This window comes from Salvia splendens, chromosome 9 (assembly GCF_004379255.2).
Source record: "Salvia splendens isolate huo1 chromosome 9, SspV2, whole genome shotgun sequence".
Classification (NCBI taxonomy): domain Eukaryota; kingdom Viridiplantae; phylum Streptophyta; class Magnoliopsida; order Lamiales; family Lamiaceae; genus Salvia; species Salvia splendens.
The window spans coordinates 6847791-6873614 of NC_056040.1; the positions used below are offsets into that span (position 1 = coordinate 6847791).

General features: G+C 34.5%; 2 protein-coding genes and 1 pseudogene across 3 annotated transcripts; 2 read left to right on the forward strand and 1 right to left on the reverse strand.

Moving 5' to 3' along the window:
- Nucleotides 1–4281: 4281 nt before the first annotated feature.
- LOC121747791 (wax ester synthase/diacylglycerol acyltransferase 3-like) lies at nt 4282–7944 on the forward strand. Of its 2 annotated transcripts, none has more exons than XM_042141913.1 (7): nt 4282–4510; nt 4647–5219; nt 5502–5568; nt 5657–5772; nt 5850–6062; nt 7124–7261; nt 7679–7944. In XM_042141913.1, the coding sequence occupies exons 1-7, from the start codon at nt 4322–4324 to the stop codon at nt 7799–7801; spliced, it is 1419 nt and encodes a 472-aa protein (XP_041997847.1). In that variant the 5' UTR covers nt 4282–4321; the 3' UTR covers nt 7802–7944. The 2 variants fall into 2 exon arrangements, with proteins under 2 accessions (XP_041997847.1, XP_041997846.1); XM_042141912.1 differs by having other exon boundaries at nt 4283–4510; nt 7367–7944.
- A 7323-nt stretch (nt 7945–15267) lies between these two features.
- On the forward strand, nt 15268–19770 carry LOC121748404 (probable pectinesterase/pectinesterase inhibitor 34). The gene is made up of 4 exons (XM_042142733.1): nt 15268–15887; nt 15979–16503; nt 16765–16901; nt 18991–19770. The coding sequence occupies exons 1-4, from the start codon at nt 15454–15456 to the stop codon at nt 19686–19688; spliced, it is 1794 nt and encodes a 597-aa protein (XP_041998667.1). The 5' UTR covers nt 15268–15453; the 3' UTR covers nt 19689–19770.
- Nucleotides 19771–22136: 2366 nt separating this feature from the next.
- On the reverse strand, nt 22137–25261 carry LOC121747628 (annotated as a pseudogene).
- Nucleotides 25262–25824: the final 563 nt, after the last annotated feature.

Consider the following 25824-nt stretch of genomic DNA (forward strand, 5'->3'; position numbering starts at 1 on the left):
GGAACGGCCGAATCTTGGGTGAGAGGAGGGGCCGAATATTCCGTTTCCGGACTAGGAAACGGTTGTGCACCAAATCATTCGGGGTTCCAACCGTGAGAGGGCGGGTTGTCATCGCCTTGGCCGGACATTGTTAGGGTATGAGAGAATGAAGATGAAAATTGATATGGGAGAATGAAGATGAGAATGAATATTGGAGAATGAAGATGAGAATTGTGTAGTTTGATGTGAATTTTTTGGTGTGAAAGTGAATGTATTTATAGATGAAAGTGTGTATTTTTGGAGGAAAAAAATAAAAAATAAATAAATAAGTGTAAAAAACGGTAATAAACGGTTATAATTTTTTTGGGAAGTGAAATTTTTTTGATCGGTTTTTTTAATTAAAAACTGATTTTAAATTTTAAAAAAAATATTTAAAGGCAACGGCTATGTCGTTGCCTAATCGCCGCGCGACACGTCAGCTGCTCGCTGGCGCGGCGTGAGCGCAGCGGCGGCGAGACACATCCGTTCCAGGCGGTGGCGATGGCTGCCACCGTTGCGGATGCTCTTAATCCTCTGGGGGTGTCGGAAAAGTTTGGTATAACAAAACTTAATTAAAAGTTAGTTGGGATTTAAATAAATCATGTATATCATTCAAAATGTACTAAATGAATTAATAAAGGATCATTATATAAATCTACATTTCATAAATAGTTTCCTAAAAAATTAGATTAATTTTCGAAATTACGTACAAATACTGTAATTAAAATACGGAGTACGTACTACCTTAACTAAGGGTTTGAAACAAATTAATAGTATGATTTTGTTTTCAAGTTTTCGACTATGACATCCACATGTCAATTTTATCTTTTCATTACTTCTTAGCCTATTAACTACAATTAGTTAGGAGAAGTGAATGGAGTAGTTGATAATTTATTATGGCCTATGTTGTATATGCATGGCAACTGCTTGGCTCTTCAGTTATCACTTATCATCGACACCATTCATTTTCTTCAAAAATTATAGAAATAGAAGTTATAAAACATATACTCCCTGGTTCATTAAAAGTATTCTCAATTTATCATTTTTTAATATCTACAAAAATTTCTCTCATTTCAAAATGGAACCTTGATTTTATACTTTACTCATTTTTTTTCATTCTCTATTACTTTTTCTCTTTTACTCTCTTACTTTATCGACTTTTTCTTTCCTCTTTCTTACTTTACTAATTCTCATTAAAATTTGTGTAGTCTGAAAATGACACTATTTTTCGTGAACGAATGAGTAATAAAAAATAAATCAATAAACATAGAAGAAACCTACATTTAAGATCAAAACACGTCACTACAATAAAAAAACAGCAAAGGTTGCTTTTTAATACTATTAAAGACACTAATTTGTGTCTGACTATTATACCACCAACGCTTTATAAAATATTCTTATTATTGGTGTCTCAACTAAAATTAAGAAATAGAAAGCAAAAGATTATGATAATTATCGTAAATTTAGGGACAGTTTTTTTTATTGTGGTTATTTTAAAAAATTTCAAATGCTAGTAACATGTTTCAATTTTTATATTCTTAAAAGATAATTTTTTTTTAATGCGTGTTATAGTACTGCAGTAGACAAAGGGAGATTAAAAGCAATATTGCGTCTGCTGAGACGGCTCCACTTCGATTAATAGACCAAAGGTTGGAGATAATAATGACTACTGGTTAAGCCATGAAGTATTATTAATCTTCTTAAAAAAAAAGTGAGTTGAAACGAGATCGTGTAACAATGAGCACTTGAGCAGTGTAAATTTAAAAATTAACATCATCTGAAAAAAGTTCGATTGAAAAATACATAGTCGGAATTGGAATTGGGAAAGATATTGTTAATAATTAGGGGTGGGGAAACGGTCCTCGGTTCTTGGTTAATCGAGAACCGAACCTTATTTTTTCGGTTCCCGGTTAACCGAGAACCGGAAAATAAGGTTAAGGTTCGGTTTCGGTTAGTAGGTTTTGGAATTAGGTGGTTCTCGGTTCTAACCGAGAACCGAAGAACCGCAATTTGTGAATTGAATTTTAATTTGCACTATGTTTACTTTAATTTATCATTTATCAAAAACTTAAGAGTAGAATGTAAAATGGTAAAAATCCTAAATTACTAAGATTCTGCTCTCTCCAAAAAAACTGTCGCTACTCTCTGCTCCGCTGCTGCTGAACTAAATGAATTCTTGCAGACTAATTTGGACGGCAAACTAATTTTTGGTGTGTGATTGCAAACTCCCAAATTGATAATGATTGTGAATAGTCCCAAAGTTTGTGCTCCTCGTTTCAAAAGTAATAGACCCACCTAGTCCTAAGATAATGATCGCATCCCAGGCTAGCAATAGCAAGCTTATAATATTTTATTTTTACTGAATGTATTGCACTTGAGTTCGGTTCCTTCGGTGAAACCGAAGACCGAACCGATCGGTTCCTTGTGAAACCGAACCAACAAGAGGTTTGGTTTCGGTTCTAAATTTTGGAAAAAATGAGTCGGTTAACCGACAAATCTGTTCGGTCAGAAGCAAACCGACCGAATCCCCACCCCTAGTTGTTATACTTAAATCAGTCAAAATTCAAATTAATTGGAAATGAACTTATTTTGGTCAAATTCCCAAATTTGTATATACTACTAGTTGATTGTTGATTGAGAAATGATTGTTGATTGAGAAATGGCTGTGTACGTGTTGCCAATTGAAAATAACAATGCACACTCAATAACTATACCAATAAATGTTTGGCTGTATTATTAGCTCTGCCTTTGACAGAAGGATATTCTCAGTTTTATTTTCAAATTTATCATGCCAATATTTCATACTCCCTATATCTACATACAAAACATTAAACATGGAAGATCAAATACAAATTTTCACTCTTGTTTATATAGTACGCGGAGTTCATCTGAATAACTGATTTCATAAGGTAATAATCGGAAAGATTTGTTATTATTATAATAGATAAAATGCACACACTAAAGATGTACTTCTCTCCTTCTTTGTTCGTAGTCATTTTTTTAAATTTTAAAATAATTGAGTCATATCTATTTTTGTAATTTAATTGTCTGTTCATATTTTTTACACATTTAATATATATTTATTAATTTATATGTTAAAAAGAAGCAACTCTATTAACAAAGAACCCGAAAATATATATTACTTATATAACATGTTAAATTGATTAAGGTGAGTTAGTTTATCAATTCTATATCATTCAAATACTACATTCTTTCCGTATATAATTTAAAAACAACATGCTAATGTGAAACTAACAAGTTACTCATTTTAATAAGTTAATACTCCTTTGACCTTTCAGTTTTCATTAGAAGTCTCATTTTTTTCGGTAGGAGTTTTAATAAATTATTTGACTTTACTAGAAAAAAAGTTAATAGAATGTTAATCCTACCTTTATACTCATATATTAAATTTTTAATAAAATACGAGTTTAGTGAATTAGTGGTATGTGAAGTCCACGTCCCTAAAATTAAAATTGTAAAAGTAAAGGAACTTTTAATGGGCACTGGACAATAATTAATGAGAAATTAGGACTGTTAATGAAACCAAATAGAGTACTATTCTCATTTCATTTGTATCAATATTAAATACATCTAATATTTTAATAACTTATTCTATTCATCTTTTACATCTTTTATTATAGTACTATTCTTATAAAACCAATATACGGCGTAATCACATGGTATTCTATTAACTTTGTTGACTAACATATTAAATACTCCATTCATCCATAAAAAATAAACAAGTTTTATCATTTTGGATTATCAATTAAATTAGACTAATTCTAAAAGTAAAGTTTTAAACCAATATTAATCATATATATCATTTTAAATATGGACCCCGCAATCCACTAACACTATTTACATCACATTTTTCTTCCCTAATTTCTCTTTTACTTTACAAATTATGTAGTATACATTAAAATTTGTGTCATTTATAATTTTGTCAAATTTTTTTTGTACAGAGGGAGTACATAAAACTTGTGTCAAAAAAGTAGTCATAATGATGAAGGGAATACGTAAAGTATCATTTATAAAGTGGTTATCTATCCAAATTTAGGCCAACCACGAAAATCAGCATATGAGTATACACCATTGTATGTTCGTGATAAGACCTAGCAGAGATACCTCCATTAATATTTTAGGCCTTACTTGATCAGGTCGCTTTCAACACCGATCAAATTTATTGCATGGATCAACCAAAACCCTACTTTCCATCTGTAATCACAATTACTACAATATAGTAGGAGTACTATAAATAAATTCCGGAACTATACCAATTATCTCAACAATCAACAAAAAATCAATGGCGAGAAAGAAAGATGAAGAGGAAGAAGACGAGCCCATGAGCCCCACCGGGCGAATGATGCAAACCCCCAAATTCAATGTCTGCATAGTAATATTAATGGGGTTTTACACCAAAATTGATCCCATTTTATTCAAGAAATGCGTGCAACAAGCTCTGCTTAAGCACCCTCGCTTCTGCAGCATCCTCGTTAGTATTTCTTTCTCTGTTAAGACTGTCGACTGCACCCATACAGTCTTAACATTTTCATCCTCAAATTTACATTTTTTTAAAAATAATTAACCTTATTTTTTTATTAATTCCAAATTAATTCTGTCGAAACAAGGTGACGAGCAGGGGCAGGTACACGTGGAGGCGGACAGCAGTGGACATCGATAAACACCTCTTCGTCCCGGATGTCAGCGCGGCCCGGGAATCTCCGGACGAGTTCGTGTCAGAGTACGCGTCGAGGCTGTCGGAGATTCCGTTGGACGCGGCGGCGAAGCCGCTGTGGGAGATCCACATTCTGAACGTGAAGGCGTCGGACGCGGAGGCGGTGGTGTTGATGAAGATCCACCACTCCTTAGGCGACGGCGTCTCGCTCATTGCGCTCACGCACGCCTGCTCCAGGAAGCTCGACGATCCCGCCGCCTTGCCGGTGCTTCCGCCGCCGTCCAAGAAGCTGCGGGAAGAAGGCGGCGGCGGGGGGAGAGGGATGTTCAAATTCCTTTGGATGGTGATTTTGATTTTGTTCTACACTTTGGTGGATGTGGCGGAGTTTGTTGCGACGTTGCTGTTTCTCCGTGACGTGCAGACTCCGGTGAGAGCTGGCCGCGGCGTTAGGCTCTGCCGGAAGAGATTCGTGCATAGGATCGTTAGTCTCGACGACGTTAAGTTCATCAAAAACGCCATGAACGTGGTTTGTGTGCTCATTTAATTTAATACTCCACTACTCCCTTCGTTACTTGTTAAGTGATTTGTTATATTTTTGGGATGTCTCATGATAAGTTTGTTACTCCTATTTCATTTTACATATTTTCCCTCTTATTTTACTCTCATTAATAAAGAAAATCATTTTTATTAAATTTCGTGCTAAAAAATGCCTATCTTAGCAAGGATGGAGGGAGTACTTTAATTCTTGATTAAATTCTCAAATAGTTAGTGTGTGAAATGTGAATATTTTGTTGAAAATTTATTGAAGAGCATTAATGATGTGGTCCTCGGAGTCACAGAGGCAGGCCTCAGTCGTTATCTCAACTCAATATACGGTGAGAATATTTTTTACTTCTACTACTACTTTTATTTACTACATCTTGAAATACAAGGATTTTGATTTTGTCTTCATTTCCATTACAGTGAATAATAAAAAAAATGTGGCAGAAAACAAGGAGAAGAACAGCAATTGTCTACCACAAAATCTAGGCATTCGATCAACTGTTATCTTTAATCTCAGGCCATCTACAACAATAGAGGTGAGGGAATTGATTTTTTTGACATAATAATGTCTCAAATAAGGGAGAAATGATCATTTATTGAAAAAATTGAATAGGATATGGCAAAGATGTTGGAGAAAGAGGAGGTGAATGGAATGTTGGGAAACAAAATAGCAATGGTTCTTCTTCCATTCACCATAGCTCTGCAAGATGACCCATTGACATACATCCGTAGGGCAAAATCCACCATGGATAGAAAGAAAGTATCAATCGCTCACCAATGCGCTTACGTCACCATGAAGCTAACTACCTCGTTGTTCGGAACCAAGGTACGACGTTTATTTACTCATCAAGTCTCTTAAAAATACTGTAGTAATCAATTCCCCTGTAAAAATAGGGGCAAATGATATGTCATGAGAATTAAGACAAATTTGGTAAAGTAAGAAAGAAGAGGAGAAAGACCGTTAAATAGTGTTAGTAAATAGTGTGACCAATATTATTAGTAGTGTTTAATGCTGGTATAAGTTGTAAATAAGTCGATGTATAAGGAAATAAATTGGGATAATTTTTCAAAAATTAAATGGAAATACTTTTGTGAGAATGATGAAAATGAAAAGTACATATATTTTTATCGGACAGAAGAAGTATTTTTATTATTTTGATAGCGAAAAATGGTTATTTTTCCATCTGTAGACACTACCGACAAAATAGTATCCTTGTTATATGAACTTATTGATCATTTATATCACATACGAGTATGTGACTCTTATAATACATATTTAGATATTTCATATTATAATTATAATCATTATTAACAAAATATCATTAAAAATAAGATTCTTTCTCCACTCACAATATCATTAACACTTTTATTAAATCTAATATCACTCCATTATAATTATATTTTTGAGGACCTAGCTGGGAGTGTAGGTGAATCACATCATAATATGAATGCATTATGCTACTTCTGTCAATTTCCATAAACAATTTTACTTTGTTGGGATATTTCATTTCAATGGACCATTAAAATTCAATAACTGGCAAATGATTCAATATAACGTAGTATTTCACCATATGTGAGTGGTCCGCTTGCTCTCTCCTCCCTTCTTAATTTATTAATGCATGTCCTTATATTTTTGGACAAACACTCTTAACAACTCTCTCTTGTTTTAATACTACTATATTCAATTTGTTTCTAAATATTTGTCCTGCCACATTAAGGCATATTGAAACGAAATAATATTATACTCTTTTCGTCCATAAAAATAATGACTAATTTTAAAGAATGGTTTAAAATAGAAAAAAGCACAAGACTATTTTTTTGTAATAAGAAGAAGTATGATATAGAGAATATTTATGGTCCAAGTTAATCAATCGTTCCCACATGTAGGCAGCGGCACGTTTGACGAGAGCTGTGTTCCGAAACACAACATTTACTTTCTCGAATGTGATGGGTCCCGCTGAGGAGGTCAATTTATTTGGACATCATTTACGCTACATTGCCCCCTCTGTTTGCGGATTTCCTCAAGTAAGATCAACTAACTAATTAATTGCACAATTTAATTATTTCATTCTTTATATGGGATGGTGGCGATTATTTATATTTTGTTAATTTGAATAATTATATATGCAGTCTTTCATTATCCATTACCAAAGCTATAGTAATATGATAATAATTTCGATTGGTGCTGATGAAAAATTGATCCCAAATCCTGATCAACTATGCGATGATATGGTCAAGTCTCTTCAAAACATTAAGGAAGCTGTCAAAGAAAAGGTTCTCGCGTCAGCCTCTCTCGATTATTGCTGATAGAAGACGTTCGATTTGATATTATTGAATTTAATGAATATTGTTTGATTTGCATCAACTTCTCTAGATTACTGCTGATAGATGATGTTCCATTTGATGTATTGAATTAATATTGAATTTAATGAATATTGTGAGGATGGTGGTTACTCAACTGCACCAGAGCTTCAGGCTTATGAAATCAAAGTTAAAAGCAAAGTGGAAGTCATTGAAGCTGCTCTCAAGCTTCAGATGTTCAGCAGCCGTCCGATATGTTGCTAGTTTAGAGATTAAGTCGTAGCCGTTAGATCTAACTAGTCGTTAGATGTGTCAGCTTAAATAGTAGTCAAAGTCTGTTTTCAATTCAGTTTTTCTTTTCGCGGTAGCTCGACTTCTTCAATCAATAAAGATCGATTTTCTCTCTTCGCACGAATCACTCAATCGATTTCATCCTCGCAATTACAGATAGCCACCGATTATAACAAATATTGTTTGGTTTGCGTCAACTTCTCTAGATTAAATATGGATAGATCATGATGCTCCATTTGATGTATTGAATAATATTGAATTTAATGTCATACAAATAACTATTGACTAAGTAGTATACATAGGAGTACATATTGTTCCACCGTTAAAACTCGGCTCAAGAGTCAAAGCAAACGGTTCATGTTTGTAGCAAGAAATTGACGATTGGTTGAAATGAATATTATCCATGTAAAAATATGCCTCCAAATATAATTTTTTTAAAATATGAATGTTTCTATCATGCTGTATGGCCAGTATATACCAGGTTTTTTTCAATTATTTATCTTATTTGTGGCCCATGCCAACGGACTGAAGTGGGACTGATATTTCCATTAATAAAGTGGGCTCTAGACTGTGGGCCCAATAAGAGATATATTTACCTTGAGCCCATTTTATATGCTATCTGATGTCGCGTATTATGATTATTTCTATCCATATATTGAGCCCATTTTATTCATTGGGCCTTGATATAAGTCATCCTCTTTTTACTACAGAAATACTCACCTTATAGGGCCCGATCAAATTGTTCTAGCTCAATTAGTATGGTAGTCAATGTGTTTCGAATCTAGGCAAGGTCAGGTGGTTCGACCGACTCTATCGCCAGCCCACGGCCACAAGGGCGAGAAAACTTTAGCTAAGTTCATTGCTAGAGATATAGTAGTACTCAAAAACAGTAAACTGTAATGCTTTGGAATGGGATTTTTTCTTGGCTTCTAGTTATTTTATATTTTTTATTGGTCACATTTAATTTTTTTTTTGTTTATGTTTAGCTAAGTTCATTGCTAGAGCTAGTACTCGAAATGTAATGCTTTGGAAGTATGATTTTTTTTTTCTTTTGCTTCTAGTTATTTTTATTGATGTCATTTAAATTTTATTTTTATGGGAATTCAATCTTTTGCAAGGTGGCTTTATATTTTGTCGGCGGATGAACAAACTTACTTATTTAATGGTGATTGACATAAGAAAAATACTTTATTTCCATTTTCATGATAAAATTCCATATATTCTTATTGACTATTAATGTCGTTTTCGAGTTGAATTATGGGACGCGTCAAATTACGGTTGTCTTTGGAAATGTTTATTTATCAAAACCCACCGCATAGACAGTGTTCAGATAATGATGTTGAAAATTGTTTAATTTATTATTATTATTATTATTATTATTATTATTATTATTATTATTATTATTATTATTATTATTATTATTATCGGACTCGATTCTAACGTCTCTAGTTCGTTATTTAGAACTTTAGGTCCCACCTTTGTAACGTCTAACATCTTTCAAATTTGTTGCTTTGAAAACAATTAGTATTAATACCCGAGCTATGCACGGGACATAAGAGTTTCAAATAATGAATATAAAATATAATAAATATATAAAAAATAAGAATTGAAAGAAATATGGAGATTTAAAAAAACAAAAATGTACTTATCTTGTCTCACTCAAAATGAAGAATTTACTACTCCCCAGTGAATGAAACATTTATGCAATTTTAATTTATAATCTAAGTGAAGTAAAAATAATAAAATTAATGACAAAAATAAGATGTGTGACTAATGATAAAAGAGTATGAATTAATTAGAATAAGATATACAAATAAAGAAAATATGTGTGAGTAAAGATGTTTATTGAAAGTCCTATGCAAGTCATTAATTTTAAAAAATATATATATATATTCAAATGCAACGGCTATGCCGTTGCCCAATCAGCGCCGACCACGTCACCTGCTCGTTGGCACGAACGTGCTCGATGCATTGAGCAGCACCGTGCCAGCGGCGCGAGCGCAGCGGCGGACAGCGTCTCCGTGCCGCTGGCACGGACGGACGGACACCGTCCTGTTTACCGTTGCAGATGCTCTTAGGTCCCACCTTGGTAAAGTCTAACATCTTTCGAATTTGTTGCTGTGAAAACAATTTTAGGGTCAAGATCGACTATATTATCAATCCTATTCTATGAATCTTGCAAAAATAATGGAGTGTTGAATAACAACATAATTATTTAGTGTATTAAATTTAAATGTGCCTTTAACTTTCATTTTCATCTAAATCCTCAAAATTAACAGAGCACGGTATATATAGTTTAAATTTCCAATTATATTAGTACTATTAATTAATTTACGTTAAAATTTTAATTTGTAAACAGATGATTTACTGATTCTTCTATCCCAAAAAGAGTTAGCTAACTTCCGCTAAGAAATATCTTTAAGCCTATCTTGATGGCTACACAATTCACTTTAAACATGCCATGAGAAAACAAAAATCATTAGTTTAGTCTAGGCATTCAAAACGTTATGATTGCAATTTCTTAAGAGAAACGTTATATATTGAAATAATAAATAATTATATTTTCAAAAGAGAATACATATATAAGTGTCTAATGCGTAGCATGCGATTTTTTTGAGGAAAAATAGATATGCTTTTTCAGATAATTCATGAAAACTAAAAGTCTAAAACTAATTAGTCTAGCTAAGACATTGCTCATGATGGCAAAAAAGTGTTCATAAATTATAGAAGTAGAATTAACAATTTTACTGATTGAGTTTATTGGGGAAATACGCGAAACGAATAAGCGAAAATAATTAAATATTTTTTTGAAGGAAAATAAATTAAATTTTAATTGCCGCCAAACATATTTAATATGGAAATTTAATGTGTGGCTGAAGACTGTTTGGAAAACCCTAAATTCATTTTTATGTATGATGGTAGGGTCATTAAATTTGTTAGAGATGGACACATCAACAAAACAATGGCACATGAAGATTGGATTTATTTTGGCCATTATGGAAACTGATGTTTCCCATCAATAATAATATACTAATTACAGGTTGTTTCATTTAATAGTGGCCCATGGTCAACAAACTTATTGATAAGTCTTATATCTCATAACTTAATAAAATACGTTGCGAGAAAAAAAATGTACATATAGTGAATTAATAAATTAGTGAAACTAATAAATTCACATCAAATTAAAGAACACACACAACCCACACACTCATCCCACTACGTTAATTTTATTAAATCCTCATATAGCTTATCCATAAATATTAAATAAAATGTAATATGAGACTACAAGAAATTGAAAAAGAAGAGGAAAATTTTTGTAGCAAGACAAGACATACTAACAGCAGTTATATCGGCTGTGACTGCTTAGTGCTTAACCAAATAGGCCCTATGACAAAAGGTCGTAAAATAAATTATTAGATTCTAATGTATATTATATATTTGTAGGCCTCTAATCCAAATATTCCATCCAAATAGTATTTGCTTAATATTACAGCATAAATTATTAGTTTGTCTTGTTTTTAGTGTGAATTTGTATGCAATTGCCCCCTTTACTTGTTTCGAATCATTTGATTACGCTCTAATATTAGGAATATATCTTAATATTACAAAAATGAAATTAATTCATTTTAGTATCCCCATTCTTATTAGCATGTTCTACAAATTAATTTTATTTTCGTTCGAAGATATTAGATTGTTCTATTAAAAGTGCTTCCTTAAATAGCTAGTAACGGTGGTAGAATTAAAAAAAACAATTAAAATTAGATAATGTCGAACAAGAACATTCGTTGAAGTCAATGGTTGATAGAACTCATAGAAGTATTCAAATCGTACACAATCAAACTTTGTTTGACCAATTCATAAGTTGTATAAATAAATTAAAGATACTGAATTAACCTTCGATGATTTAACAAACAAAAGTTTTAATTTAACATATCACGTTTAAGTATTTTTAGCAATCTCGTAAGGGCGATGCAGAATGTAGTGCATATGATTGGAATATACTACTATAGTAATTTGATTGAAATATTTCAATAACGTGATATTTGATTGAAAGGTTATTTACAACATTACAAACACACCCTCGCTTTAGAGTTATTGTGAGACTATTGCTCTTTGGTGAATGAAGTTGGTGAATAACAATAAAAATGTCTATTACTAGTGTACCATTTTACTTATGTTTTTCTTATGTACATATTTTTGGATAAGCATTTATTTATTTATATACTCCGTATTTATTTTATTACTATTTTTCAATGTTACTTTGTTTTTTACTATTACTATTATACCACTACTACTACTATTAATTGCCTTCTTTTTCACTCGAGCAGTTTTGTAGGACAATAATATACTACTAGTACTTATCATATCATTTAGTTTATCATATCATATCATTTAGTACCACAAATAAATTTAATAAAGACAGAAATAAGGGAGTGTTTTCATATGTATTTGTTATAATTGATTGCATTTTAATATTAAAAACGAAATAGTAACACACAAGCGAGAAGAATACAACTACAGGTTGGTTTGAAATTGTAGACAGCAAACCTTATGATCAGCCATAAAGTGGAAATGTAACGTTCCAATGACTATAGTCTATATAAAATAATTCAACGAGAACAATCAATGCTATTTGTATTATATAATGACTATAGTCTATATAAAATAATCCAACAGCCATTATGTTTTTCTCGTGACTGGCAATCTTATAGTAGTAATTTTTATAACTCTATAACGTTGCAGAAACTTTCAATAAAAAAAATAAGGGTAAATAGTTTTTTATTTAAATTATAAAATTTTGTTCAATTCTAATTACCCTCGTAAGTATTTAAAATGAAGATTCATTTTTTTGCAATTGCATGTTCTATCTGTCGTTTTTTGGTGATGTTCAAGATGCCGTGTTTCATTGAATAAGAATTTTTATTTTTATTTTCATTTTTTTTCTTTATAAATTTTTTTATTTTAATGAAATAACGTCGCTTTGAGTATCCCAAAAGACGTCGATTTGTATAAGAATTCAAATGTAAAAATTTGAAAATTCATGACTTAGTATTTCATTTCAGTTTCAAACTTTATTTGACCTACTAAAATTTAATCAAGCTTTTTAATGTAATTATTAATATCTCTTAAATTAATGTTAGTTTCTTTCTCGAACCAAAAAAATGAACAACACCCTCTAGTAACTTATACAGTAAGTACTACTATTATAAAATTTATATATAAATTTAAAATTCATATTTTACTCAAAATTAGCAAATAAATCATAATAGATTCATATTGTAAACATTCTACCTCATTTTCAGCAAAATACTAGCACATGATATTATATGTCCGTCGATTGTAAACACGACAACCACCACATAAATATATACACCATCCTAGATAAGTGAGTCAACATAGTCATATTACTTATACGTGTTTAAAATTGGTTGACACATTGATCATCGCATATTTCACCGGAGACTGATACATAATCTCATGTACTTGTATTTTGCTGAAAATGAGGTAGATGTGATCATTGCAAATTTGCATCTTTCTTAATTTATTTTTTAGATTTTAAAAAGTTTGTGATTGACAAGAACATGACCATATTTTTAGATTTATTTTGCAATTTGTGCAATTTCTTAAAATCCATTTCCAATTAAAGTGGACCATTTAATATTCGATCTAATACCGAATACATAAGCCAGATATATAAGCATGACTTTAAATCCAAGCCTTTTGTCTTTAAAATTTTGGCGAGTAATATTTTTGGGAGGGGAGACCCGTCATAAGTGTATAGTAATAAGAGTACTAATTATTGAAACCAATTTTGACTAACCTTTGATTATGTAGTCATCGGATTTGTAGTTGTTTCCCTTTATATATCCTAATCATAATTGTCCGTGCCTATATTCTTCGCCAAAATAGCTACACCATTAACTTTTAGTTGAGATTTCATTATTATCTTTAAAAAAAATCTTCAATTATAGCTAGGGCTGACAATTTTTGACACGACACGATAACACGACACGAACTGGCACGAAATTAATGGGTTTGGGTCAGAGCTAATTGGGTTCGTGTCCTTATCGGGTCGACCCATTAATTTCGTGTCGTGTTCGTGTCGGGTTCGTGTTATCCGTTAACAATACGTGTTCGTGTCGGGTTCGTGTTATCCGTTAACAAATAATATTTTAATATTATTAATTCTTATTATTTTCATTTTTCAATATTTATTAAATTAACTCTCATAGTCTCATATGGTCATATCTCATTTAAATCATTTAAATATTTAATCACTTTCCAATACGTGTTGTTATCGTGTCGTTAATGGGTTCGTGTCGTGTTCGGGTCTGAGGGAAGCGGGTCGTGTTCGTGTTCGTATTTGAGGTTTTCTTAACGGGTGGTGTTCGTGTTTGTTTTTATCGTGTTCGTGTCGTTATCGTGTCGACACGATAACGACCCGACACGCACGATTTGCCATCCCTAATTATAGCTATACATTTTTAAATTTAAGAAACCCTTGTCCTTTCTTTTTCGTTATCCTAATTGACTCTTAAACCCTTATGGCTTATGTTTCTTCCTTCACACAAAAAGAAGCTTATAAGTCATCACTCATCAAATGGTATTGGATTAATCAAAATAATAATAATAAGTCACAATATATAATACTAATAATTGATTTAAGATATGAAAATCTTAAAAGGTGTTTGGCTTTTATAATACCTCCCCTATACCAAAGTAAGATGGAGTAACATTTTTGCGACTATAATATAAAAGTCGAGACCTCATGCTGACGTCATTCAGACAGCACAGGTTCTGCCCATCTACGTGCCCATCTACGTGGTTGGTTTAAGTAAGATTGTACTAATAATCTCAACAATGGCATTGCTTTAGTTTAGGAATAGTTTAGGAATGATGCTAAATGACTATATTATGGCCAACCATAAAGAGTTAATTTAGTTTATTTACAAATATAAAAAATTAGAATTATCGATATAACCTTATATGCGTGTGAATGAACTTGTGAGTTGGCACTTATCTTTGAATTCCATTATGTAAAACACATTAATATCACGAATTACTGTATACGTTGAGTAACAATCAAGAAATGACAGTAGTAATAAGTTGAGCAAAAACTACAATAGAGCAGCAGTAATATGTTGAGCAACAAATAATAAAAATGATATAAAAGTAAAATCAAGTAGTATTAAACCGAAAATTTGTAAAAAATCGATTTTGTTTTTGCTATTTAATCAATTTATGACTGATCATAATATGGCCAAGTAGCTTTATTCTTCTTTTATAGGTAAAATGACAAAAATTTGAAAATTACATAATGAATTTGAATAAAATATTTATGAGATTCAATATTTATGGTAGTCATTAAACAGTAATAAGTAGCTCTCTCATCACTAGAAATTGGTGCTTAATAAGTAGAATCCAGCTAATTCCGTTGGACAGTTGGACATCATCCCCACTCTCTCTACAGTCTGCAATCTACATATACATGCAGTCACCATATATTTATGCAACCTTCACTTACACTTACACATACACTTACACTTACACACACACCTCAATCTTGAATCACTAACTCCTTCACTTGTTCCTATCCTACCATCACTCACATTTTGCTATTCCAAATGGAATACGGCAGGCTCGGAGCACCCGAACCTACCAGCGGCGGCACCTCAACTCGTAGCCTAACCCCTGACCCCACCCGCGCCCCCAAAAAATCCAGACTCAAGCTCCTCCTCCTCCTCGCCGCCACGCTCCTCGCGGCTTCCGCCGTCGCCGCCTCTCTCGTCGCCCTAGTCGTCCGCAACAGAGTCGACGACTCCAGCCGCGCCTCCTCCGCGCTCCACGCCCGCCGCCCCTCCAAGGCCATCTCCTACGCCTGCGGCAGGACTCGCTACCCGACTCTCTGCGTCAACTCGCTCCTCGACTTCCCCGGCGCCGCCTCCGCCTCCGGTAAGGACCTCGTCCACATTTCCGTCAACATGACCCTCCGCAAATTCGGCCGCGCGCTCTACTCCGTCGCTGAGATCAGCAACCTCAAAATGGATCCCCGCGTCAGGTCAGATTTCACCACCTCTGTTTCAATTTGGTACCAATTTAACCCCAATCGACATGCAAAAAATTTTAATCATATAAAATTCCCCAAACAGATCAGCATACGACGACTGCCTCGAGCTTCTAGACGATTCGGTGGATCTCCTCGCGCGATCGCTCACCACCGTCGCGCCGGCTGGAAGCAGCGGCGGTGGATCGACGCAGGATGTGCTGACGTGGCTGAGCGCGTCGTTGACGAACCAGGACACCTGCACTGACGGATTCTCGGAGCTGAGCGGCTACGTGAAGAATCAGATGACCGATCGGTTGAAGGATTTGTCGGAGCTCGTGAGCAATTGCCTCGCGATATACGCGGCGGCCTCGGGAGACGAGGATTTTTCCGGCATTCCGATACAGAACCGGCGGAGGAGGCTCCTCGGCGGCGAGAAGGCGCACAAGCATTTCCCGGCGTGGCTGTCGCGGAGGGACAGGAAGCTGCTGGACTTGCCGGTGACGGCGATGAACGCCGATATAGTCGTGTCGCACGACGGCAACGGCACGTACAAGACGATCACGGAGGCGATCAAGAAGGCGCCGGAATACAGTAGTCGCCGATTTATCATCTACGTGAGGGCAGGAAGGTAAGTTCACATGTCTGTGGTCGGTTACCATTTAAATTGCCTTTTTTACGTAGTAAAATGACACTTATATACATGTCCTTTGTTTTTTTTTTCCCGGGAATGATTTTTTAGGAGTAATTATTTTCTCACGTGGCTGTGTTCGAGTAATCGATTTTTTTCCTAGTGATTACATTTCAAATATTTGTGATATTTGGACATGTCATTCTCTTATGTATTGGAGTATATTTTATTTAACAAATAATATCCCTCATTTTTTGATAGGTATGAGGAGACTATATTAAAGGTGGGGAGAAAGAAGACAAACATAATATTCATCGGGGACGGTAAGGGCAAGACAGTCATTTCAACTGGGAAGAGCATCCAAGATAATATGACAACATTCCACACCGCGGGATTTGGTAATATTTCTTGCCTTCCCCCTTTATTTACCTTATTACTATCACTTTTTGTTTATCTATTTATATATATGAAGGTGGTAATTAGTAGGGACTCGGATTTAAAAGCACGTCAAACTGCACGTGGCTGTCATTTGACTAATCTGCCCTTGAAGTTCTCATACATTATTTTCTCTTTTAATAGGATCTTTTAATTCGAAAAACATAATTGGATTTCCTATTCCACTAATATACTCCGTCATTCTTTGAACGAGTGTCAAATTTTAAAATTCCATAATGAAATTGTTTAACACTACTTAATACTCACCATTACCCTTATTGTATATCCATAAACCTATTTGTTTACCATTTGTATCGCATAACCACTACTTTTGTCCACTCTAAATCTTACTAAGCTTATTTTAAGAAACAGAGGGAGTACTAAACATGTTCCATTTTACTCAACTCTTACCTTTTCAGTTTCACAAGTACTAGGGATAAAATTTAAAAAGAAATCCACTATCTTGGTATATAAACTTTGATTGGCTGGTGAAACTTTTTTTAGAGTATAAAACTAGTTGTAGATTAGTCTTAATTACTACGACAATCCAAGTCCTCTATTACCAGGTTGATCACTTTTCTATTTTAGCATTGTCAACAAAACACTGTCACAACTCACAAGTGACGAGTACATTGTTGTTTATATATAACTTTATACACATGATATGCACTAAAGTATTGAAACAAGCAAGTATATGCTTACATCCTTGAGTTTGGACAGTGACAATATTCTTGGACATGCATATCTGTGCATAAAAATGGACGTCTCTGCATAAGGTTGCTGTCTTGTTAGGACAATTCAACAGCACGCTCTTCTTCATGTCCTTGTAATCAATCATTTCTTAATAGTAAAACTTTCCAACATAGGATACTGATAAAATTTCTTTGGTAGTCCAAATCTTCTAATAGATGTACTATTAATTTATTTAATCTTAGCTATTTTTTTGGGGGACTTTCACCTGCAACTATGTCTTAGTGTATGTCCCCCTCCCACTGTCCCTTTCTATTGGAGCTTTTATGGCTGTCCACAATAATTGCTTTCTTGGTGGAGGTTGGAGATATGGTAGGCTTCTCAAATTCTTGGAATGATAGTTTGCAAATTAGTCACCAAATTTTATAGATGGAAGTTTCAATTATGATTGTTAAACCAGTAGTAATCAAGTCTCTATACTTTTTACAAAGTAGAATTAAGAAAACTAAATTGCATATGTTTGAGTTTGACCGTTAACCTTCTAATTTGTCGGTTAATAATGATGAGTTCAACCTATTATCCTCTACTTTTTTTTATAGTTAGTTCTTCACTTAAGTATTAAGTGGAGCCATGAGGAGAGCTTATCATCTTATAATATGTTTTCAAGATCGTTTGGTGTATTTTTTAACTAATTAAGTGTCAAATGATTTATTTTTATGCTATTAGTTAGGTACCAAATGAAATAAGCATAATGCTTTGATCATTGTGACATAAGAGAGAGAGATGCAATTGATTTCACTGATATTCATTGTTGATTAAACTAAGATTCAAAATGAAAAAAGAAAATGCAGGTGGGGTGGGGGTGGGGGTTGGAGTGGGTGGAATGCTCAATTCATGTTGTAGTGTATATTGTTTCTCACTTGTCACGTTCCTTTTAGATATATGATTTAATAGTACTACTATTTTTTGATATCTTATCCTCTACACCAAATTCTTGTCCCATATATAAATATAAAGCAGGTCCTCACAGTATTGGTGGGTCATGGTATGTCATTGTTAAAGCTTTTCACATGCAAACTATGAATTGAAAATTGGTGGCTAAAAACATTTCAAAGTTGAAATGTGAAGTGTAGCCAAAAGAAGTATATACTTGTATGCTTGTTGGTATAAAGTGTGTATAAAAATGGACAAGATGTTAGGTGGAATTGAAAATGTGTAAGATAACCCCTACTACATAACATAGGGTTGGATGATTGATTTCTTTCTTGTATAATATGTGACATAATAATAGATTATCAACTATCAAGTGTTAACTATATTGTTGTTTATATGTATTTAAAGCTTGTATTCTTTGTAATGTAGCTGCAACTGGTACTGGATTCATTGCAAGGGACATAACATTTGAGAACTGGGCCGGGCCAAGCAAGCACCAGGCCGTGGCCCTCCGCGTCGGGGCGGACCATGCCGTCATCTACCGGTGCAACGTCATTGGCTACCAAGACACGCTCTACGCCCACTCGCAGCGCCAGTTCTACCGGGAGTGCGACATCTACGGCACCGTGGACTTCATCTTCGGCAATGCGGCCGTCGTGTTCCAGAACTGCAGCATCCACGCCCGGAAGCCGTTGCCGGGCCAGAAGAACACCATCACGGCCCAAAACCGCAAGGACCCTAATCAGAACACGGGCATCTCGATCCACGCCTGCCGGATCATAGCAGAGCCCGACTTGGAGGCGGCGAAGGGCGCCTACCCGACGTACCTAGGGCGGCCGTGGAAGCTGTACTCGCGGACGGTGTACTTGCAGTCCTACATTGGGGACCACATCCACCCAAGAGGGTGGTTGGAGTGGAATGCAACATTTGCACTAGACACATTGTACTATGGGGAGTACATGAACTACGGCCCTGGGGGCGCGATTGGGCAGCGCGTTAAATGGCCGGGGTATCGTGTGATTACCGCGGTGGAGGAGGCGAGCAAGTTCACGGTGGCCCAGTTCATCTATGGGTCGTCGTGGCTGCCTTCCACCGGGGTGGCATTCTTGGCTGGCCTATCAACTTGAATAATAATACTATTAATCATAATGAAAATAATATTAATGATAATGAAAATATTTGCCTTGAAAATAGGCTCTGATTTCTTTATATGGTAGTATATAGTAATCTTTTATTTTATTTTTTTTTCTTTGAGGGTTTTGTTTGTATATATATGTTGTGATGTTATTGTGATCTGTTACATTGAATTTCAAACTGATCCCACAGTGCTGATCAATAATTCAATATAGATTATTAATTTGTTGTGATAAAGTTTTATAAATGAAATCACACATAATTGAATGTTGAAATTTGTAATGAATAGTTGGAATTCTTTTGTGTCGGTGGGATTTCAAAAATTAATGAGTCGGACACTAAATAGTTAGACCAACGAATTATTTGATCCACAAGAATTGTGCAAATAATAGAGGGGCCATGTGAATCACTACACATAGGTGTGGCTATGATATTATTGTCATGTCCCCATATGTTTTACTAATATATTACTACTATCATACATAGTACTATAAAAGATGAGATTGTGTACAAGTTTTTCCTCATAAGTAAATCATAATTATGTAAGTACTATGGATATAGTGATAATTGAATTTTTAAGAACAAGCACATAATTAAATTAATGAACAAGCCCATTAAATCAATGAACATGATATGGACGTAGAAATTTTAAATTTCTCGTTTCTAATGAGATTCAAACTCAATATTCCATATAGTATCTTATAAAGAGACGCATCAACTATGAAACTTTGTGATCAAAGAGCCGCGAATTATTATTATTTTCTTGTGAGAAATGAGATATAGAACAAGCTTATTATAATTGTGTTATAAGCATATGCATTTTCGTATTTATGATGACATAATCATTTAATTTATTTGCATTAAAACATGAGTATTATTTGCCCACACCCATTATTGGCAGTGGCACCCTCCATGAATATCTAAAATATTAAATTCTGCACGAATCGTTATTTCAAAACTTCAAATACATAAATGCTCAAGAGGTGCTTGTAGGCGAACGTTATTCATCAAAAATCATGGTTTATAATTTTTATTATAAGTAGTGATCATATTGGAGTATTTATTTCTCTAAATATATGCAACTGTCCAGAAAAGTATAGATGTAAATTTGTTTAACTCACTCAAATTCTTTAATTCATTCGTTATATCAGTCTTAAATTACAACTATGTTCTTATTAGGACTGCTGATAATATGTCCTAATAGATAGCTCCCCCCTTATATATATAATTTATAGTACTATATATTCACTTAATAGTTAGTTGTACTTTGACGTTCTTTTAAGTCATTTTCAATTTAAATTATCACAAAATTTTCCAAAAAAATAAAATCGTGATTATCAGCTATGTATAGGAATTAACTATATAAAGTTGTCTTAAATATGCTTCTTGTTAGAAGGACAGATATTATTAATTATTCACATATATAATAATATAGGCAATCATATTCGAACAATAAAAAATCTTATCAACAGGGCAGTTGATTATTGAAACCACTAAAATAAATAAGTTTTCAATAGTACATCATGCAATATTATTAGACCTATAATAATTATTTTCAACCAATGGAAATCTATGTACATAAATGTCTCTGCAGACTAATTGGTGCAAAATTGACCTTGATTCAAACAGCCTTTATATTGTTAGTGTATAGTATACCAATAGAAAGAAACCTAAGTCAAATTGACATTAAAGATGCCGACTACCTAATAACACACATTATTGTTTATACACATAGAATTCAGAATTAGATTGAACCTCATATCTTATCCAATGAATATCTCAATTCTCAAGTTTCAATTTAAACAAACGGCATATGTTTATGTTTTATGAGTTATGATTCTACATTATTATATACTAGTAGTTGGCAAAATTCGTGTAGGGCTATTGATCTTCAATATGCTCCTCAATTTCTTGACATACCATAATGCTCAAAATCTTGTCACCAGCAATTTTGCTTTTCTCCATCCGCTACAATTAAAACATTTAATACTAAGCATAAGTTAACGAGCATCTTCCGAGCACATATCAATATTAACGAGCAATAACTAGTGAGTTGGAAATATTAGCGATACGAGATATTACCAAGCACCAAGTGCTTGGTGATAATGCATCATTCAAGGGAAACGAGACAACACAGGGAGCAAATAGCTCTCTATCTAGTTGCTTGCTAATATATCTAATTGTGAGTTGTGTTCAACTTTTTTGTGAATTCAACTCAGCCAACATTGATTGAAACCGAATAAGAGCTATGCTACATTGTTTAGATCTATTGAATTATTGTTATTGAAAATGTACATAGTTAAAAACTCTATAACAGAAAAATAAAAACCTTATTTGCGTGGAATATTAGACAAGTAATGTATATCTGGGATATAAAAAAAACAAACAATTTGATTTTCATCTTATTCTAAAAAAGAAATATTATCATTAAAAACATTCCATCATCAAATGTAGACAACCTTATATTATAAGCTGCAAGTTCAAATACACTCACTCAGATAAAAGCAGGTCATTACTATATATTGTAGTATGACACACACCATACACACTGAAATGTTCCTCCTCTTAATAAAACTCACTAACTCCATTCCACGGGGGGCGGAGTGACGACTGACTGGACGACCAGCGACTCGTGTTGTAACGATAAAAGGTGATAACAACACTGCACTTGTAAGTTTACAAAGGCCATCCATCAACCATATCATATTCACATCAACAGTTTCTATACTTCACGTTGCGATTAGGGGGAGAGGCCGTCAAGGCAACGGTCCATGATCACTGAGATAGACTCGAGGAATGCTGATTTGCTTGTTCCAGGCAGCACAGATTCTTCGGATTCCTCAACTAACTTCTCGATGACAGACTCTTCCTTAACTGTCTCCCTGCACATGATGCTTCCGATGGCAAAGGGAGTCAGCCCTCTCTCTGCACCTTTTTTCAGAAGCATTGTGGAGATGCGGAAGACGCGTGCACAGTTTTCTGGTACGTTCCATCCGCGGAAGTTCAGAACTTCAATGTCTTTATCAGCATCTAAGGAGTTTATGTATGAAATCTCATCGGGGGTGAAAGGTTCCCGAGCTTGAGGGCCTTGAGGCCAGTAGAGCCACTTGAATGTGCAATCTTTGAACTGCAGTGCATAATAGTCGTAAATGGAAGGATAAAGGTAATTGGCGAACATGAAAACTAAAAATGCAAAAGTCCACAATTCATGATCTGCACAACCACCATACTTGAAACTGCTACTCCCAGCGCTTTGGAGTTGTGTTTGTTACAAAACAAGCACGAGCAAGTCAAAACTCCAGATATATATTGTCATGGTTCAGCCAAACTCCATATATGGATTTATGGTAGGAGCGAAACATGTACAACAGATAGCTAGGGGGTATGAAGCTAGCTGAACAATAATAAACAAAATAAATCATATGTGGTGCCTAGAAATTCAATAACTGTGCCAGGATCAGGTCATCAAAATGGATGCATGCCGATAAACAAATGAACATGTTCTCAAATAGTATTCATAATCCAACATTATTAAATAAAAATTGGAGAACGGAAATATACTTACATTCTCGGGCATGCAGTAACCATGATCAATCGGGATAAGAACAATTTGACCCTCAGCATCTTTCTGAATCAGAATGTTGCCAGCATGTCTGTCTGCATTTGCCAACCTGATGTCCAGTATACATATCTTGTGAACGTCCTCCACAGGGAAAGCACGAGGGCACATGTCCTCACAGCTACCGCAGTTCTTCATGAACATCTGAAGCGAGCCAAACTTACTCGTGCACGGTCAAAACCTTCTGAGTAGTGGAATGTGCTATGCTGACACTTCACCATGACTGTAGGCGGGACGCCAGCAAAGCCCTACAAGTTGAGCGTGGACCTCCTCTTGGATGGTCCAAAATATATGCTGCAACTTCCCTGAACGCCCCTTCCCCTACTCATGTGCCTTCCTTCAAACCTTCACCGTTAGGGGACAAGGGTAAGCCTCGAGGATTATTTACAGCCATGGGCTCCTCATCAACTGGCTTAAAAACAGAAACATATTTCTGACCAGATAAATCTTGCATGAAATAAGCACCCCCTGATCCCTCGGAAGATCTAATAGGTTGATTGCCCTTTTCTAGCCCATTAAGAGTCTCATCAATTAGTTGTTAAATCACAGGTGACAAGAAGATCTCAGGGTTGACAATCAGTGGTTCTATTGGAACCTCTCGTGGCAAGGGATTGACAGCAACAATTGGAAGCTTCTCAGTTTGACTTCTCCTTCTCCACCTATTCATTTTATCTCCTACCTTCTCTTCTACATCTGATGCTACTATCGAGACCTCAAAATCTTTTTCAACAGGCACAGCCCTGAGCTTTGCAGACTTACGAACCAGTAAATGAATCACAGCATCATTGCTCCTACATAAATCGTCTATGATCCTCTGATCTTCAAGCTCCTCACCATCACAGAGCAATTCTTGATCTTTGAGATCAAAAATACCATGACCCCTCTCAGCAATCTGCTGTTTCACATACCCCACATTCCTTTTTCTTTGAACACAAAACTCAATTTCCTTGCCACAAACTGTCCTAACTGTGATGGCTTGGAGATCAGAGAGGTGGACAACCAGATGTAACACATTTCCATCAGACACACCATAGTCCCGCATCTGAGAATTGTTCCTTGCCAGTTATTTCCCATCGTAAACGAGCTTCTGCTGCTTTGCGGAGAACCCTCTACAACCTTGAATTCTGAGTTTAACAGAAGCAATTGAATCTGATTCAAGAACCCTCATAGGAATCACTGAACCACCAACTGTTAGGTAGATCAAGATCGAGTCAGTCGACCACGGGCCACGCTGCCCCGAGACACGGACTGGGAAGTTCCAGTAGTCTTCATAAACAGGACAGAGAGCTACGCTGGCAATCGACATTGTAGCGCAAGATCACAATCTTTCTCCCTATACAACAAAAATTCAAGCTTTCACTACTTATTACCAATCAAAATATCAAGAACAAACACTTTCCTGAAACGATCTGTTAAGTGACAAAATAAAGCCCAAATTTTCCAATGCCCTCAAGAACCAGGTCGCAATGAAAGATTCCTAATTACTACCAGGTCGCCTACAAAATTTAAAAGAAATGTCGAAAAAGTAAATGTAGAGACTCACCACTCCACTATCAGCTAAAAACATTTCAACTAAATCACATAAACAAACCTAAAAAGCAGAACAAAAAATTAAACTAATTAAAAAAGGAGAAAAGACGATCAGACTTTATTCTCAGCAATTGAAAATCAGAAAACCAGGGCATTGCACAAGAATCATCAGACAATTCCAAATCAAAATGACTACACAAATAATTAAAAAGAAGACATATAACACGAAATTAAAAAAAAAATCGAATCCCTAACCTGAGTGAAGAAAAAAGGTGAAAGTCCGAGCCAAAACTGAAACTATCAATTGATGAACTGGAACAGAAATGCAGAAACAACGCTAGTCAAATCCACTTCTCCGAGTTCATCTCTCACGATCAATTTTCCGGAAATGACTTGAACATAATTAAATTTCCAGAGAATTTTTGGGCCGTTTGAGCATAGGGGAGCCATTGGGCTATTTAAATGGCTCTGGAAGTGGAGCCCACAACTGTTTATTCTAATTTTAAGTTTTGAACGGATTTCCGCCGTTAGAATTTCTAGAACTTTACCATGGTTAAATAGATAAAATAAAATTGGCAGAAATAAAAGACGGGCCTTATATTGCTAACTCAATATTCACTTGTTAACTATAATTAAATAAGAGTCATTAAATATTCAAATTAAGGGACTGGATCAACAACCCTGAAATGTCAATATGATAAAAAAAATGTCAATAAGGGTATTAAGATCAATTTACAACAAATTGGTTGTAACTAACTTTTGAAAAATATCTCATAACTTTAAAACGCATATAACTTTCTCGATTTAAATTATTTTTTCGCGCAATATATATCAAATTAAAGATAATTTCATAAGGATTCTAACAATATTTCACTTGCACATGTACCGATGTCAAAATTTGAAAAAAAAAATTCGAAAATTTTTCATAAATTTCGTTAACAACTTTATATCAATACGCGGCACATAATATGTCAATACAA

What these genes read in the sequence shown, in the direction of transcription:
- LOC121747791 (XM_042141912.1), top strand. Translation starts at nt 4,322, where the DNA reads ATGGCGAGAAAGAAAGATGAAGAGGAAGAAGACGAGCCCATGAGCCCC. An exon ending in CTCGCTTCTGCAGCATCCTC is followed by an intron (nt 4,511 to 4,646) that starts GTTAGTATTTCT and finishes TGTCGAAACAAG; the next exon opens with GTGACGAGCAGGGGCAGGTA. An exon ending in CCTCGTTGTTCGGAACCAAG is followed by an intron (nt 6,063 to 7,123) that starts GTACGACGTTTA and finishes TCCCACATGTAG; the next exon opens with GCAGCGGCACGTTTGACGAG.
- LOC121748404 (XM_042142733.1), top strand. Translation starts at nt 15,454, where the DNA reads ATGGAATACGGCAGGCTCGGAGCACCCGAACCTACCAGCGGCGGCACC. An exon ending in AAAATGGATCCCCGCGTCAG is followed by an intron (nt 15,888 to 15,978) that starts GTCAGATTTCAC and finishes TTCCCCAAACAG; the next exon opens with ATCAGCATACGACGACTGCC. An exon ending in ATTCCACACCGCGGGATTTG is followed by an intron (nt 16,902 to 18,990) that starts GTAATATTTCTT and finishes TTTGTAATGTAG; the next exon opens with CTGCAACTGGTACTGGATTC.